We start from the raw sequence: 17,990 nt of genomic DNA, 5'->3' as shown, positions 1-17,990 counted from the left end.
TTCCTCCTTCAAAGCCAGTCATGGATCTACGCAATCCACTGGAAAAAGTATGTGCTTCCTGGGCTGGGTCCACACACACACTCATCTTCTGTCCCCTGCTTACAACCTCGAATTAGCCACTCACTACCCCTCACCTCCAACTCAGTAGTTAACACTAAACTCGCCCATCCTCTGGTTACACCTGCCCTCTTCGGTCTCTATGGGATTTTGGTCATGTTGGTTCCCTCTGGGTGGAATCTGTTTACTTCCTTTCTTTGCCCAGATAACTCCTTATTAACGTTTAGTTGCCAACTCAGTTGATACTTCCTTTCAGTCAGATATACATCTATTTGTTCCCAAAGTATTCTTTGTATTTGTCTGCCTCCCCTCAGAATGTGACCAGGGAATATTTTCCTTGAGCTCACAAGGCACATGACAGCACTGGAAGATACTAGGTGTGCAATAAAAGTATGATAAATGAAAGGAACAAATTGCTGGCTTCTCCAAGTCACTATATATTTATTTTAAAGATACAATATCCATGCCTCAAATCATCTTTCCATATTCACTCTTTCAATATTTTAATATACCACCTCATCCTCTGAGACAATGAAAGTTGTGCCCAAAGTCATATCAGGTTTTAGTAGGTCAACAATTAAAATTCAATTTTTCTGATTCCTATCAGAAAAGGTTACTGCTAAACAATGCAATATATGTTAAGAAAAAAAAAAAGAAGAAGCAGATAGCAGGAGGGGAAGAATGAAGGGGGGGAAATCAGAGGGGGAGATGAATCATGAGAGACGATGGACTCTGAAAAACAAACTGAGGGTTTTAGAGGGGAGGGGGTGGGAGGATGGGTTAGCCTGGTGATGGATATTAAAGAGGGCACGTTCTGCATGGAGCACTGGGTATTATGCACAAACAATGAATCATGGAACACTACATCAAAAACTAATGATGTAATGTATGGTGATTAACATAACAATAAAAAATTTTTTAAAAAAAGAAAAAGAAAAGGTTATTGCTTTTTCCCCCAACTCCTGGACAAGACCTAAGTCTAATATGTTCTAGGATATATTATAGGATTAGGTTGCTAAAGAGCAAAAACACCTACTGCATTTTAATACCAATTTTCCACTTAAACATAAAAATAAGACCATCTGGAAGTAAAAGAAAATTGTTCTAGAGATCTTAAATCTTAATGACTTCTAAGGAGAGATATAATATAATCTGATTTTATGTAGTCGGCCCCATCTCAGACTTACAGGTAAAAGATCTTTTTCAACATGTCTATTATCTACAGGACTAAATGATATATTTAGTTAATGCTATTCACACAGGGCAGAGACCAGCAAACTTCTCATTGTACCTTCTTGGCTTCATTCCATTTTAATTCTGATGGAAAATGTGAGTACATTAGTTTTAGATTCAATATAGGTTTCTATCGGGTAAACTTCTTGGCCGACTAGATTTTCTAAACCTAGTCCTTCTCACTTGGAACAAATGTGTTATTCCAGAAGATGCCAACACATCATGTGTTACTGATACATAATGAGATTAAGAGGAAAAATGAAAACACTTAAAATGCAAAACATACTTGGGAAAGAATTACACAGCAAAGTGACCCGGGGAATGCCCTCAGCCATTTTCTGAAATTATTTGGATAATATCTTCAGGATTTAAGAGTACACCTAGGTCCTATTAAATCTACAAAATGTTCTAAGTTTAGGGAATAAAATGGCATACAAAAGAAGGCCTCATTCTATAATTTCCAGTGAATAAAAATCACTTGTCTGAAACTTCCAAAGTTCTATTAAGTCATTAAACAACTCTCATATTAAGTTACAAGAAAGTACAGACTAATATACCCTTCTGAAACGTGTGGATTAAATGAGATCATCAAACACTGTGGCATTTTTATACTCTCCTAAACTAAAATTCCTTTACTAGAAAAGTAAGGCAGAAGACCCTACTATCTAACTAAAACACTTATCGTTCCATAACTCTGCTCACAAATCATCCATGAATTTCCACTGCATGTGGGATAAAGTTCAAGTTTACTCAGCAGCAACATAATGTAGTCCAGTGATTCTCAAACTTTAGCCACACATCTATATAACCTGGAGGGCTTACTGAAACACAGATTTCTGGACCCATCCCCTGAGCTTTTTGATCCAGTAAAGATGGGGTAGGACCCCAAAATTTACATTTCCAATAGGTTCCCATGGAATGCTGAGGCAGGGACCACAATGTGAAAACCACCATCCAGTCACAATCTAGTTTTTGTGCGCTAACTTCCACTCCCCCACACAAACTTCACATCCTTTGATTTTGTTTAAACTATTCCAATTGCTCTTACACTTACGGGCTCTGAAGTTAGAAGAAAGAACTTTTACTTAACCTGTACTCTACAGGGCAACTGTATTTCAACTGTATTTAAATGCTGCCCCAACTATAGTCCAACTTACCCGGAGTCAGCTTTAGCATCACTTATTATTAAGACTCTGATGTACAAACCTCAAGGCCCTGAGTGGGAGAAGCATGAAACAAAATTCTGGGAAAATGTTTTTGTTATGACTATGAGCTCCTCCTATCTGAGAAGGGCTTGTCAGTGTGGGCAATTTCCCAACCACTCTAACCCCATGACAGGAAAGGCATTTCTGCTACATCAACAAGTAGAAAAGGAATGGGCACCTCTGATTCAGGCTTGAGCCCTCCTGGACTATAGGCATGCTCTCTTTCCCCCAAGCCAATCTTTTAATCTGCGTAGGGAAAGTTCATGATAAAGGTTCATAAGCAAACTAATAGATTCCCACAAGGCCCAGACTCAGAATTATGAACAGCAGCTGTCCCAAGAAGATAACTTTTCCCCTTAATTTAGCAAGCAGGGCTGCAGGTGGGCTACTCGGCTACATTTTTAGCAAAGGAAAAATGATCTGAATTTAACCAGAACGAATGGTACCTCTCAATCACAAAGAATTTTTCTCATAAACCAACTAATAAAATGACAAAACACCTCACTAAAATTCAGATTTCGGAGATAATATATTATTATAATTGATACCAGAAAAAGCAAACAACAGTCCGTATAGAAGCCCTATTACAACATTTCATTTGTAGAGAGTATTTTCTGGAGTCAAGGTCTTTAACAGGGAAAAGGAAAACCCATTATGCTTTCTAGCTAAAAGGGGGTAGAGTGGATTTGTACTTAATTTTGTTTCTAATTATCTCTTTTGTGATATAAAATTCCACAAGTATACAAAAAAAAGTTAGAGACTACTGGGTTCTTAAAACTAATTTTTTATAAAATCTTAACAGGTTTTTTATCACCGTGGAATAAAATATTATAGAAGAAAGCCAAATGAACCCCTTCTCCCTTTTTCCCCCGCTCTCCTAATTTTGCTACTTATCACTCCTATGAATATTTTATGAGCTTTATAGAAATATAATCCACATGCCAAAAATTCACCACTGTAACATGTCTAATTCAATGCTTTTTAGTATATGTACAAAGTTGTACAACAGTATCACAATCTAATTTTAGAACATTTTCATTACCCCCCAAATAAGCACCATACCCATTAGCAGTCACTCCCCATTCTTGTCCCCAGCCCCCATCCCAGGCAATTTATGGCTACTAATCTGCTTTCTATCTGTATTGCATTACCTATTCTCGACTTTTCATAGAAATGGAACAATACAATATACGGTCTTTACTTCTGGCTTCTTTCATTTAGCATAATATTTTCAAAGTTTATTCATATTACAGCATATATCAGTTCTTCATTTCTTTTCATTGCTGACTAATATTCTATTATACAGATAAACAACATTCTATCCATTCTTCAGCTGATGCTGTTAAGAACATCTGCATACAAGTTTTTTGTGGACACTAGGTTCTCATTTTACTTAGGATATATACCCAGGAGTGAAATTTCTGGGTCACAGGGTAACTAAATGTTTAACATTTGGAGGAACTGCCAGACTGTTTTCCAAAGTGGCTGCACCATGTTATATCCTAGAAGTAGTGTATGAGGGTTCCAATTTCTCCACATCCTCAACAACACCTGTTATTATCTTTTTGGTTACAGCCATCTGAGTGGAAGTGGCATCTCATATGGTTTTGATTTGAATTTCACCAATAGCTAATGATATTTAGCTTATTTCATGTGATTATTGATCACTTGTATATATTCTTTGGAGAAAAATCTATCCCGATCCTTGTCCATTTATAAGTGGGGCAAATAATCTTTTTCCTATTAATTTGTAAGAGTTCTTCATATAATCTGGACTCAAGTTCATTAACAGATACATGATTTGCAAATGTATTCTCCCATTCTGTGGGCTCTTTTTTCATTTTCTTGATCGTGTACTTTGAAGCACAATTTTTAATTGATGAGATCAATTTTATTATTTTTTTATTGTCGCTTATGTTTTTGGTGTCACATCTTAAACTATTGCTTAATCTTATGAATATTTCTATATAATTACTATCTAGATCAATAAATGATATTTCATTCCTCAATATGATTGAAGCTATGTTCCAAGTAATAGTGATAAGGGTTCCCATTTATCTGCATCCTTGCCAAATGTTGATAATCTCAGACTGTCAATTATTTTGCCAGTTGACTGTAACCTGCTAGCTCATATTATTTTTAACTTGCAGACATTCACACATTAAATGATAAGAATGCTGACATTTGTATTCTTGGGTTTGTGAATTATAAAATCACAATGAGGTATGTCAGTGACTATTAGATGATCAGTATTTAAACTAACTATAAGAATGCTGCTTTCTGGGGCGCCTGGGTGGCTCAGTTGGTTAAGCGACTGCCTTCAGCTCAGGTCATGATCCTGGAGTCCCGGGATCGAGTCCCACATCGGGCTCCCTGCTCAGCAGGAAGTCTGCTTCTCCCTCTGATGCTCCCCCCTCTCATGCTCTCTCTGTCTCTATCTCATTCTTTCTCTCAAATAAATAAATAAAATCTTTAAAAAAAAAAAAAAAAAAGAATGCTGCTTTCTTCTTTACCCCTAAACATTTCTGATGATTTAGTAGATAATAAGGTAATGATTCATTGAAAACCACAGGAATAAGAAACAAAGACTCTAGACTAATAAGTAAACATTACAGAACTTTTGGAGGGTAATTTTGCTCAAGTATCTTGAAAGTACAAATATGTGATATGAAATCCTCAGCAGATCTTTAAAACTCCTTAAGTAGCAAATACAAGAATCAAAACAAAGCCACAGGACAAATGACCAAATATTTTCATTCCATTTGCAAAAAAAAAACCCAGTTTGGATTCACAATTACTGAAAAAACAGTCAGTGGAGAGGTAGAAAAATTATGATAAACACTACAGAAATTTTACCTGGTAAAGACAGTTCATCAATTATTCTAAAACATTCTACAACAATGGCCCAAAACCATAAAACCAAATGTGTAAATCCAAAGGATCCCAGTACAAATGACATCCTACAATGGAAAGGAACAATAACCTTGCAATTTTAGCATTAAGAAATAAATCTGTAGAGGTGTTAGCCCTCACTCTTGAGGTGTAAAACTGCAGATCACATTTCTTGTTTGCACCAATAGCTACTCAGGATATTTTACAAGTAATCTCTAGCTTAACATTTGCAGGAAATCTTGGGAAGAGGAAAAAGAAAAGGATGCTCCATTCTTCAATGCAGGATGCAAATTTTTTTTCTAAAAAATAACTCAAATATGTTCCTAACTTTGTCTTCTTTTCACCTCAGATGGTAAGGTACTGCAACTCAGAACTGTGTATAATTTGCATTTCCATAAACACTAAATTAGGACAATCTAAGTGTGGTTGAACATAGCGTACTTTTTACATTAGCATGTATTCGAGTAGGAAAACCAAAGTGGAGATTATCAGTTCTGAGTTTTATTCACACACTGAAATATTTATTCATGGTGGCGATTGTGTGTGTTTTTATAATCTGTTTCTTAAATAAAATGTTCATGTGGCAAAGGCTTTGTTTCTACTTTCTAAACATTCAGCCTGAATAGAAATCCTAAAGTCAAATTTAAACGTCATTCCCAAAAGAACACGAATGACACCTGGAACTCCAAGTTCTGGGTTCTGGCTCTAGAAGTGATAGACTTTAGATAAGTAATCTCACAACTGTGTGCCTCACTGCCCTCACTTGTGAAAATGAGAAAACACAAGGAGAGCATTAAAATTAACTAGGTCTTTTTAAAATGTAGGTGCCTGTATACTCATATATTTCCGCTGGGTTTACTTTAGGTTGTGCAGATGTTTGTTTATATAATGGCACTTTATTTTCTGTTAAAGGAAACCTTCGGCTCCATCATCCCACACACAAACTACTTCCGTTCTTACTTGAAAGGAAATTCCTTTTCAAGGTTCACAGTACATTAGAGACAGCTGCATTGCTGAGCTTCCTCCAGAAACTTTAAAAAGTTGCAGATGTAGCTCATGCATGACATGGATCATGGAATGAGACAATCTGAAGCATTTAGATTGCCCCTTCTCTTACCCTCTTTCAATGTTATATTTGCTGGGGTGTTGCTCACCTACATTAAGTGGGAATGTGTGTGTGTGTGTGTGTGTGTGTTTATTTTAAATCAAGTCCCTGAGAGAAGGCAGGAGCTCTCTAAAGTGACTATCTTGAGTGCTAATTTCCAAAGCAAGATAAGGTAAAAAGTACATTTCCAGTTAATGACATTTTAACAACAGACCGTCACTACCTATTAACTTCCAAAGAGGCAATCCTCACATCAACCACACATTCCCTGGCTGTTTCCATATTGCCCTGGAACTCAAAAGTGTTTGTCTGGAAAACTCAATTCTGAACTAAGAACCAGCAAAAGAAGAATACTAAACTATGGTCATAAGAATTCTGGTATGGGGCTTTTTCAGCAGAAGCAAAGGAGAGAGTTATGATGCAGTTTATGTTCAGAATAGTCCCCCAGATCGCTATATGGCCAGGAAGACAAACTATTTTCATTGGGAATAACATACTGAATGTAACTGGAGGTGGGTACAGGGCTCAGGAGCAACCGAACAACAAATACGGTGCTTTCTGAGGATAGTTCACAGAGCCAAACTCTAAAAAGATTTCCGGGAACCTACCAGGTGTCCAGTGACTTTTTTGGAGACAGAAATTAATTAATGTATCTGAGAAAGAAAGAGGATATTTGGGATTCTCATTTCTGTTTCTCTCTCCCAGAAATCCTTCAGTTCATATTCGAATTGTTCCAAGTAAGTTAAGACTTACTATCCCTTCTTCATCATTAGGAGCAAAATTTTAACAGTGCTAGAACCACTGTTTTATTACACAACAGGTCACAGTAATATAATGTTTCCTGAAAGAACATCTAAATTGGATATGCGGTTAAGCCACTTTCGAAACAAATTCTGACAATTCCTTTTAAACACTCATTAATAAAATAGGTTCTTCTTTTGGTCAGAAAAGGGAGTTTAGAGGTTCTGTCTGTAGGTAAAGAATGAACTGAAATTTACTAACTCCAATCCATGTGTACAGAACCCCTTGGGGTAGCTTAATCAATTGCAGCTTTCTGGACTCGGTTCTAAAATATTTGACTTAGTAGCTCTGGGATGGGGTATAGGGAACTGCATCTTAAAAATGATTTCGTGATTCTGATGTAGGCAATACGGTGAACCATGCTGTGAGGAAAACTGCAGACTCCTTGCTTCTTAAATGGATGACTGCACGCTGCTCACCGGTTGATCCTCAACAGCCACTGAGCGAGCCTTCAGCCAGTGCTCCTCGAAACACCTGCGGCCAGTCAGGCCAGAAAGAGGCGGAAGATCACCTGATCCTGAATTCAGGTCTCTTCTACCACACTGCACCAAGCTGCCACAAAGAAAACACATTGGCCAACTGCTATATTATTGTTGGCAAGCACCAAAATTTGCTCAAAACCTTTACAAATGAAACCCAGCTGCTTAAGCTCAATACCAGATGTCTTCTACAATGTGTGGCTTTGATAGAGTAAATTGAGCATAAGAAAGAGATGAAATATATGAAAATCTAATTTGCAAGATGTTTGTCATTAAGTCTGTGGAATAAAAAAAGACAGAAAATTATATTTTTCAATGCAAGAGGTTAAGTAGGGGAGATTAATAATATTCATAATAGCTAATAAAATGCATGTTATGGATAAACTGTTAGTATTCGTTCACAAAATCCATGCCAAACCCAATCTCCAGAAATTCCCACTGAGAGAATGTCATGTGTCTGTGAAATCACATGATTGAGCACAAAGCGTCCTTTTCCTTTAGACCCACTCCCCAATTTGAACACGTTTTCACTCAGGGCCTAGGAAATTAGGTAGGAAATATTTAGTGATATTCTCTGATTTCAATAAACTGTAATAATCCTGTGAAAACATCCATATAAGAAACATATGTGTGTGGCTATGTATATGGTGGAGGTAAAAAGGCAATCTGTTTAGCAGCCTCAATTAAGTGCCTCCCCCCCACCCCCCCACCCCCACTTCTGCTGTTACCATGTCACCCGAATGCTCTGTTGTTGTTTCCAGACCACTGCACAGGTCTCAATAGCTTTGGCAGATTTCAGAGACCACGTTAAACTCAGAAAGCCACTCAAGTATTCTGCCAATGAGCTGCTGCACAGTCCCTCACTCAAATGAGCTAATGGTTCATGGGTAAATACAGCATATTACTTCTATAACATTAACCTTTTTAAAAAAAAATTGAAACATAAAAAGATGTTGTAATGGAATATGAAAACAATACTCAATTGAGCATCTTAAGTCTAACCAAGACAAAAGCTGGGTCAGGATTTAGCCCCGTAAGAAAGTACATCATTAAAATGATATGCAATTATAATTGGCAAGTTACTATTTTTTCCTATTGGAGAAAAATGTTGTTTTAGTTTTCCTTTAGACAGAAATCAAAATAAAGCTAAACACTTTAGCAAAGACATAGTTTGATCATGAATATTTCTACAAACATAGTAACAGAAGGATAATTTCCCGCAGTTTCCAAAACAAACCTGGCCTCAGGTTTCCTGAAGCTCCACTGCTATTGGCATTGGCATAGTTTATATCTGAAGGTAAACATAAAAGGCCACACAAAAAAAAGTAAGATTTCTTGTTAGGTTCAATTGCTTCACATGCCGCTGGTATCTCATCAGTGCAGTTCCCACATCACAGAAGTTCCACAGATGATGCAAAAGTGATGTAAGTCACTGTTCCCTTATACGTTAACAATCCCGTTAAAATTGTGAAGATACTAAGATGAATATGGGACATCGTGTACTACAGGATACTATGAACCAAAGCCAGTTTTCTGCATGTACTCGTGAAGTTTTTAAAAACCTCATGAATTAGATATGTACATCAATTTTCCTATAGACTCCAGAAGGGATCAAAAGCATATTTTCAGACACTAAATTCCCAGAGTCCGAACAAATGAAAAACGTATACTGTTCGCCTCAAACTTGTGGCCTGTTTAGGGATCGTAAGGCAAAATTTACAAGAGGTTCTTTGTGAGACATAAGCTTTACAACTACCTTTTTAATAAAGGAGTGAAAATTATATGCAACATTCTGACAGAACTAGTCTTCCAAGTGATGACACTACTTGTTTTATGTATTATTTTTGCCACTGTCTTGATATCTTGAATTTTCTATAGCATCTTTTTATATAGAGAGAAAAAAAATTCACACCATTTCATTTATTGCAAAAATAATTCTGTAGAAACTACAGAAATATATTACCATTATTTTTGGTAGTAACATTTCCTGGATACCAAAGTTCATATAAAAATATTTAAATGTTTTTTATAATTTTTCTAAACGTACAGCTAATAAATAACTCAGTAGCCAACAGGAATTCATTTATAAACAAGAGTATAGAGATATTTATGTCACTATTACAAATGACAGTAGCAGCTATATTAGATGTTTCTGATTGTCAATCTAATCTAAAACTTCTTCCAAAAAAAAACTTCTCCTGCCCACAGTGTCTGTTGTTGGGTGGCCATCTTGGTATTGACTGACTACATACATCCCAGCTGCGTTACATAGGATTACTGTAAGGGTCAGCAGCCAATCAAATTCTCTCTCCACAAAAATTAGAAATAAGAGACAGTGAAACATTTATCAGTTAACTCTATAGAGCTAAATTAAAAAGGTCCTGGAATAACAGTGAACGAGACTGATGAGTATGGCTAGAGAGATAGTCTTCTCTATACGCCAAGCACTGTGCTATGCCCTGGGGATACAGCAATAAATAAAATGGGCATAGCTTTTTCCTCTAAGAAGCTGAACTTCCAGCAGGAGAGTGACATGTATAATGACAAGTCATGATATATACTATAAAAGAAAAATAAAACTTACAATGAGGGCTTATATGAAGGGGAGCCCATTTACTTTGGATTGTTAAGGAAAACTTAGTGACATTTAAGCAAATGGATAAGCAGAGTAGAGAAGCGAAGAACTGTCCAGGCTCTGGAAACAGAATATATATGTGAAACACCCAAGGAGATAAAAGGTTTGGATGATTTGGGACAGGGAAAGACCAATGGGGCTGATGGTCAATGTCTAGGGAGATGAGCTGGGAGTTAGGGGCCCTTGGATACCAAGGCTAGCTGGCCAGGTAAAGATCTGGATTTCAACCTAAATGCAAGAGGTCTCCATTAAAGAATTCCAAACAGAAAGAAGGAAAGAGACAGAGTCACATAGAGGAAAGAAGAAGGGAATGTCCATGAGGCCCCTCAGAGACACAGATGAGTAGAAGCTCAGACCTTTGTGGCCTCTGGATCCCATGAGGCCTGTGTTTCCCTTCAGCTTTTCTCTATATCTCTACTCAACTTCTTTCTCTACTTAAGTTTCCATTCTTTATGACCAAACTATCAATAACAATAATGTGATTTTATATGAAAAGTTAACTACTGAAGGAATGTGACAAAGATGATATCAAGCAGAGAGATCAGTTAATCCAAAAGCCACAGTCTCGCCAATGTTAAAAGAAAAATGGTGGGGTCTAAAAACAAGATTAAGGTTAGTCTGAGTGCACAGTCACAAAATCATCTTTAGAGATTTTAATATGAACATTTCCACAAAAAAATCCACTAAAATGGAAAAGGTAACTATTTTACAGATTAAAAAAGTATAATAATCAAGACCCTAAGAGTCCATCTGAACCCAAAATATCGCAAAAGAAAGCTTGATAGGCCATTTAACTGATTAAGATAATTTCCCTATAATTAATTGCCAATATACTTTGTCTTATTTAAGGATTTTCCCCATGTCCTGTATGAATTCTAAAATTAGGTATGTATTTGAAAAATTAGGGAACAAAAAAACATATTCATAATTTGTTCCTGGCAGTTCTAAGTCAATAAAAGATTTGTAAAATGTTATTTCAGAAAAAAAAATGTCATTTCAGATTCAACTGGCTTACAGAGGCCAAAAAAAAAAAAAAAAAAACTTATTTGAGTTACTCTGATCTAATACTATTATTCTTCCAGAAGCCTTCACGTATTTGTAATTTAAAGATTAAAAATTATGTATAGATACACACAAACACACAGCTTACATATATGGTTGCCACCATTAAAGAATATAACTTCCTGTAACAAAAGTAAAGCCAAATAATTGGAGTTTGTGCTCAATAGTTGTGTGAATGTCTATTATCCAATATACTCTGAAGAATTTAAGTTGAGAACTATAGTTTAGCCACTTTCCTCCCAGGTAAATTACCACAGAGATCAAATTTCTTACATCTGTGATGCTCACCACAACTTGCAGTTACTGCCGATTAATAGCCTGAGATTAATTGTTGGAAGTGCCACATAATAGCTGTAGTAGAAAACATTTTAAACACAGAACCACATTTATGCATTTAACAGCTGTGTTGGTCTAACAGTTCAGATTTTCACTGTATTTTGCCATATGGTAACAAGGATCATTTTTCACTTAAAAATATTACCCAAAATTGATGCCCTATAGCACTATTACCATTCTCATTTTGAAACCACACATTCTCAGCCCATGTCTGTTATCCTCCTGTCACTATATTCCCTATTTGTCTTAATTTTAGTTAAAACATTTCATAACATAGTTTGTTTTTTTTTTAAATGAGTGCCAACCAGATCAAACACAAGTATTATAATAGGAAATGGAATAGGACCCGGCAATGAAGAGGCAGAATGTAGTATCTGGGTTCTATAAAACTGTAGGAGCCAGGAAGACTGGGACTTATTTTTGTTCACTAGGCTTGGGGATTTTCCTGTATTCAAAAACAGCTGATTACTACTTCCTATCTCACCATTTTTCCCTATAACTCATTTTTGATGTAGAATTACTCCTAAGGACAAAAAGTTGGCTGCCAATTTTGATTTTAATCTGATTGCTGTAATAATCTACGACCATGATTTTATGGAGGGGGAGGGGACTGTAGAAATGTTCACATATATATTTAACAGGAAGCTAAATAAAAATCTCACCCTTTTAAATGCCAGAACATGAGGCCCATCCATGTCAGGAGAGGCACACTGTTGCCATCAATGTGTTAGAACAATAAACAGAAAGAGTCCTTTAGTTTTTAGGTCTGTCAGTTGATCACATTTATAACCTCCCTAAATTCCTTTGGCAGAACTTAAGAAGAATAGTAGTGGCCAAAGTGATACTTTAATACTGTTTACCTATTGCACTACATTCACCATGATTGCCTGTGATTTTCTACTACGTTTTACAAATAAAGGGGCAGCTCAATCCTCAAAAGAAAACATTTCACAAGGAGAAATGAACACTGCAGATTTTCACCACGCCAGGTCCTATTTTCACTTTTAGAAAAATGCAATTCTACATTTCATGATTCTAGCTTTAAAAAAATCCATTTCTGAAGCAATCACAATGTGCCAATATAAAAAAAAACAAAGTTCAAATCTTCTACCAAGATGTACCTTTGTCTCCCTTTTTCTTAAGCCTGTGTGTCCTCAAGTGAAACATTCTAGGATTTAAGCAATGATAAGATTTAGGCTGATGAGTCACCTACCCACAGGCCACCCTAGCTATTCTGTTCCAAGTAAGAAGAATTCTCCTTTCCACTCACTGTGACTCTACTGAGTTTTGTTCCATTTATGGTATAACTGGAGTGTTGTACATATTCCTTCCACATATAAAACTTTTAGGTTTCCATATGTTTAACTAACAAAATATTTTTATTAGCCAGATGCTCACATTCTCCAAATGTCTCAAGTTGTCATTTTGAAATACATTTACTTTTAAGAAGGATTTAAGGTCTCAGAACAATATTCTTGGCTTTGCCATTCACTGAAGAATCATGACCACTTCATTTTTCTGTATTTTCTATTTATCGTAAGTTTTGTGATCATTTTCACTGAAATACATGCAGAATTAATGATAAAACGTTACAAGTTATCAATGAATAATAACTTTGATAGTCAAAGTTGTTTAGTCTTGATTAAACTACTAGTCCTTGTCTATAGCACATTCTGTCTTCATTGGGGCAAAATCATAAAAACCATGGAGCTTATTTTTTGTAAAACTATTATAAAAGGTTACAGGTAGAGAAACTCCTTTTAAAAAAAATTAAAAGTTCATTTGTGACAAAGCTGGGAATATACATCGGGATTTAGTATGTTAATCACACTAAGGTGAGTTATCAGATTCTTTTAAAATGTCTTAATTTACATTTCCAGCTTGGTTGTCCCCTATTCCTGCATAAACTATTAATAATAATATGAATAGTAACAAAAGCTTAGGAAATACTATGTATTACAGACACTGTTCTAAGTGCTTTCCATGTACTTACCCATTTAGTAATCAAATCAACCCTATAGCAACACACACACACACACACACACACACACACACACACACACACACACACACGAAAGAGCCCTGGACAGAGAATTTAAAAAGACTATGTTAACTAGAGGAAGGCAAGGAATGTCCCCGGGCTTCAACCTCCTCACCAGGAAAGTAAGACAGTTCTCCAGTATTATTTTAAGGTGTATTCTAAGCCTAGCATTTGTAATTCAAAAATTCCATGTGTAGCATATGGCTTCTGCTTTTTATTGATATAAACCAATAATGAATTCAGGTATTCATATTTTTCAAGGAAAATGCTAAAAGACAGTGAAAAATTAGCTTCAGGCAATCAAGAAATAGTAGTAGCATGAATAGAGGAATAAGAATTTCACCTCACACATATAATTCTTTGAGCTTCCTGGAACATTCTTAAGAAACAGTTTCCCTGAGGCTTTACTATTGTCTTATAGAAGGCACCATATTATTATAACAATTTTTGGAAAATAAATTAGCACATCAGGTAAATGAACTACCTACTGTTCCTTCATAGCAATACATAAAACTCCTTTGGGTTACATTTACCCATGCCAGAAATTAAAAGCTTTCTTTCATAGAGCCAAGACACAACATATAATATTGTGGTAGTGCCATGGAATATTTGAGATTATGAAAACAGGAATCTTATAAATGTCAATCAAAAGTACATGCCAATTGATAATACATACTTCCCAAATAAATAGTACTGCCAAACTGGTTCTATAAAGTGCATTCACAAGGACATGAGGTTGAACTGTAAATGCATTTCCATCTCATACATATTCCTTTTGTCACCTGGCTTAATTTTATATAGTCACTCTCTCTTTATCTCCAACTTCATGACTCCCTCTTTGCAAATCACTATCACAGAGGGTTGTTTCATAATGTTATCTTTCCTCTATTTTGAAAATAGTTTATCTGCTTTTATAATTACTCTTTTATTTAAAAGTTTAAAGTAACTTTTAAAAATTGCCATCCTTTTACAAATTGCCATCAACTTTATACAAGAATCATTCTGGACAAAATGATCATTAAGCAAGCCCCTGTTCTGAAATGTGGACAAACATCTGATATATTCACAATTTATAATTATTGCTATTATAAAACTGGAGATTTACTCAAGGCATCTACATAAAAGTTGTAATGAACTTCAAAGTTAATTAGCTAACCTATAAAAATCTAACAGCATTCAAATTTAAATGATCAAAACAAAGTTTATTAGAATTATTTTCGTAAATTCTTCGCATACAAACTGTCTCAGTATGTTGACAACTGACTTCATATTCAAAGTTCCAAACTGGACTGGATTGAATTCTTAATTACTAGAGAAAACAAACTTTGAATACCTTTAAAAATTATCCTCATACGCTATCTAGTAAGCTTTTGCTCAAATAGAAAAAAAGTAGTAAAATTACAGAGCAGTTGGAGGATGGGGACTGGAAATGTTTAGCCACTGCACTTCTGCCCAGAACTTTCCCTTCTGTGATAAAAGCCACACAACCTGACGTTAACGCAGCCCCCTGTCAGCACTGTACCATGGGGCACTGATCTTCTTACCCCTCGTGTGCATAGACAGAAGAATGAGCAAGGAAATGTGAAGCTGCCAGTTTAGTTCTTCCAGCCAACCCATTGCGCAGGAGAGCAGTAAACGTGACCCGCCTGTTTCAGCCTCCTGCTTCTTGCCTTTCCTTCTTTCACTGAGCCTTCTCTCTTGCCACTCCTGTCAGAGCTTCCGGCAAGCCTGCCAGCAAGCCTGAGACAGGACCGTGAAAGACAAGCCTGTTACAAACTGGTTCTGTCACCACAGAGACTTCAACCGATCACCTCGTGGGGAGGACAACAAAGGGCGGTGAGGACCCTGAGCTGGATTGTTTTCTTAAGAAAGGAGCCTGACCCAGCTGCCCACACAAGGGCCGGCGCATGCGGGGGGATGTGCTCTGCACTGGCCACGCCAAAGCCCCCCAAATCTCCCAGGCAGCTAGGAAGGGACTGCAAAGCCACACGCATCTGTCCTTTGCCGTCATGAATTAGCTTACTTCTTTTGTCAAGGTTTTTTTTCTTTTCTCTTGCTGAGAATTGTTCACTGTTTGGGAATTGTAGAAAGACAAGGAAAAATAAAATGCTTTCTTTGATGAAATGATAGAAATAGTGCAACACACGGAAGTGTCATGTTAGGACAGTTTTCTCACATCACTATTTAAATAATGGAGCAAATACCTCTGAATCAAGTGCACAGACATGAAAAAGGGTCCCGTGTAAAGAGTATCTTCAATGACTATTTCAAGTTAAAGTATTCCGTTAAGCTATCAACTAATTTTAAATGACTAGAGTCTGAAGTTTCCTATGTAGAAAAAGTACTGTGAACCTAACCGATCTTATTAACATAAGTTATTCAATTTTTAAGATTTTTACTGTAATCGTGCCTCAACATAAATTATGAACAGTTTGTAAAATTCCATTTTCAATGATATCCTGAGTGACCTTTTTTTAATACTAAAGAGCTTTTTTGAAGTCTATTTGTTGTCCTTGACTCTGGGAACTGTCAATACTAAAAGAACAGCAAGAAATATAAATGAATCGATAGTATGTGGAGAAACTACAATGTCACCATAGATACAAACAGAAGTAGTTATTAAATGCCATCAGTTTACATGATAAAGGATTTATGTTAATGAAACCAGAGACATATTTCAATGATTCTATCTCAGATACTATCGGAATGTGTTTACTTGATATTTTAAAAATTCTTTTCTTGGAAAAAAAAATCTCTGCCATCTTTTCATTCTTAACAGGCACCCACACCCCTCCACACATCCCAGCACCTCCCAGCACTACCCTACTGGGTACCATTCAAATCTACTCTCTAGTTAGGAACACCAACAATTGCTTTCTATGAATTTACAAATACTACTATCAATCCAATGTCCTCGATTCACATTTTCATGAAATAAAATGTAACAGAAATATAGTATCTTTAACAATATATGAGATTTTGGAATATCCTAAACTTAAGAAACTAGACATTTTGCATTTCACAGAAGCCATGCAACGGACTTGTCAGAAAACTGTAAGTTGGGGGTGGTATCATTTCAGTATCATTTACCCACATCCCTTTTAGCTAAGAAGGGAGACTGAGGCATACTAAAATGAACAAGACTGATCAGGAGCAGAGGGTAATATGTGGGAAAAGACGACAAAAATCAAGCAATAGAATCTCTTGTTCAAACCTATATTCGGCTCAGAGCCACATCACAACATGGTTCCACTGCCAATTTGGAACCCAGCCTTTAGCTCTGGGAGGACGAGTGAATGGCTGAAATGTGGGACAGCTCCCACTGCTCACATTTCCCCAATATGAGTATCCATAAATGGTTCAAAGCCTAAAGGGAGAGCCGTTGCTCCCTCCCTAGAATCCTATTTCAGTTCAAAGCAATTCATATCAGCAATCATTTCTAATTTTGCACTATGTGCTCGCTGAAATAAATGTACTCAAGAAGTTTACAATGCCACAGCAAAAGCAGTATACATAATAGAGAACTGTGAAAAATGTAACATTTTAAGATGAAGTGTCCTCAAATGGAATAAAGATGGAAAATCAGAGTAAGAGATGGATTAGACTGGGCCAAAAACTGAAGGGAGAGCTGGACGCTGAAATAAGAATTGAATTTATACAGCAATAGAGGAGATGGAAAGGAAGAAATTATACGAGCAAGGATTAGAGGTAGGATTAAATATTTCATTTGTGTAATAGCATGAGAAGAAAAATCTTACTGGAGCAGACAGCTCCTATTAGTAAATGGCTGGAGAGAAACCTAGACAGAGTGGAACCAGACTGTGCAGGATTCAGAACGTAGATTACAGAGTTTAGACTATATATTACATAAATAACTAAAGGCGTTTGAACACTGACTGGCTCAATGAATTAAAAAAAAAAAAAGGTTTAGAATTTCAGCATATAGGATGAGTCTCTGAACCTGAACTTCTAACTCTGTGAGGAGAAGTGAAAATCAGAAGCATGAGAGGCTCCTACTTGGTCAAGCTTTTTGGTAATACAGATTTCTTTCTTTCATTTATAATACTAAGAAATTCAAAATGAATTTACCCCTATTAATTCCCTCCATTTTGCCTTTTATTGTTTAATATATGCTGGGTGCCAA

The 17,990-nt window shown here is 36.2% G+C and overlaps 1 protein-coding gene across 8 annotated transcripts in view; it reads right to left on the bottom strand.

Annotated features, from left to right (window-relative positions):
• The window catches only part of BMPR1B (bone morphogenetic protein receptor type 1B), a 390,073-nt gene that overhangs the window by 89,153 nt on the left and 282,930 nt on the right, over positions 1-17,990 (bottom strand). For 2 of the 8 annotated variants that reach the window (XM_036078477.2, XM_078068985.1), the window contains exon 1: positions 15,391-15,613. The exons of the other annotated variants lie outside the window; for them this stretch is intronic. In XM_036078477.2, coding sequence (XP_035934370.1) covers positions 15,391-15,463 — 73 coding nt within the window. In that variant the 5' untranslated portion in view covers positions 15,464-15,613. Of the gene's footprint in view, positions 1-15,390; positions 15,614-17,990 lie in introns of those variants that run through there. 8 annotated transcript variants of the gene reach the window in all.

This window comes from Halichoerus grypus, chromosome 3, assembly GCF_964656455.1.
Source record: "Halichoerus grypus chromosome 3, mHalGry1.hap1.1, whole genome shotgun sequence".
In the NCBI taxonomy this organism is placed as follows: domain Eukaryota; kingdom Metazoa; phylum Chordata; class Mammalia; order Carnivora; family Phocidae; genus Halichoerus; species Halichoerus grypus.
This window is presented reverse-complemented; position numbering and strand designations above follow the sequence as displayed.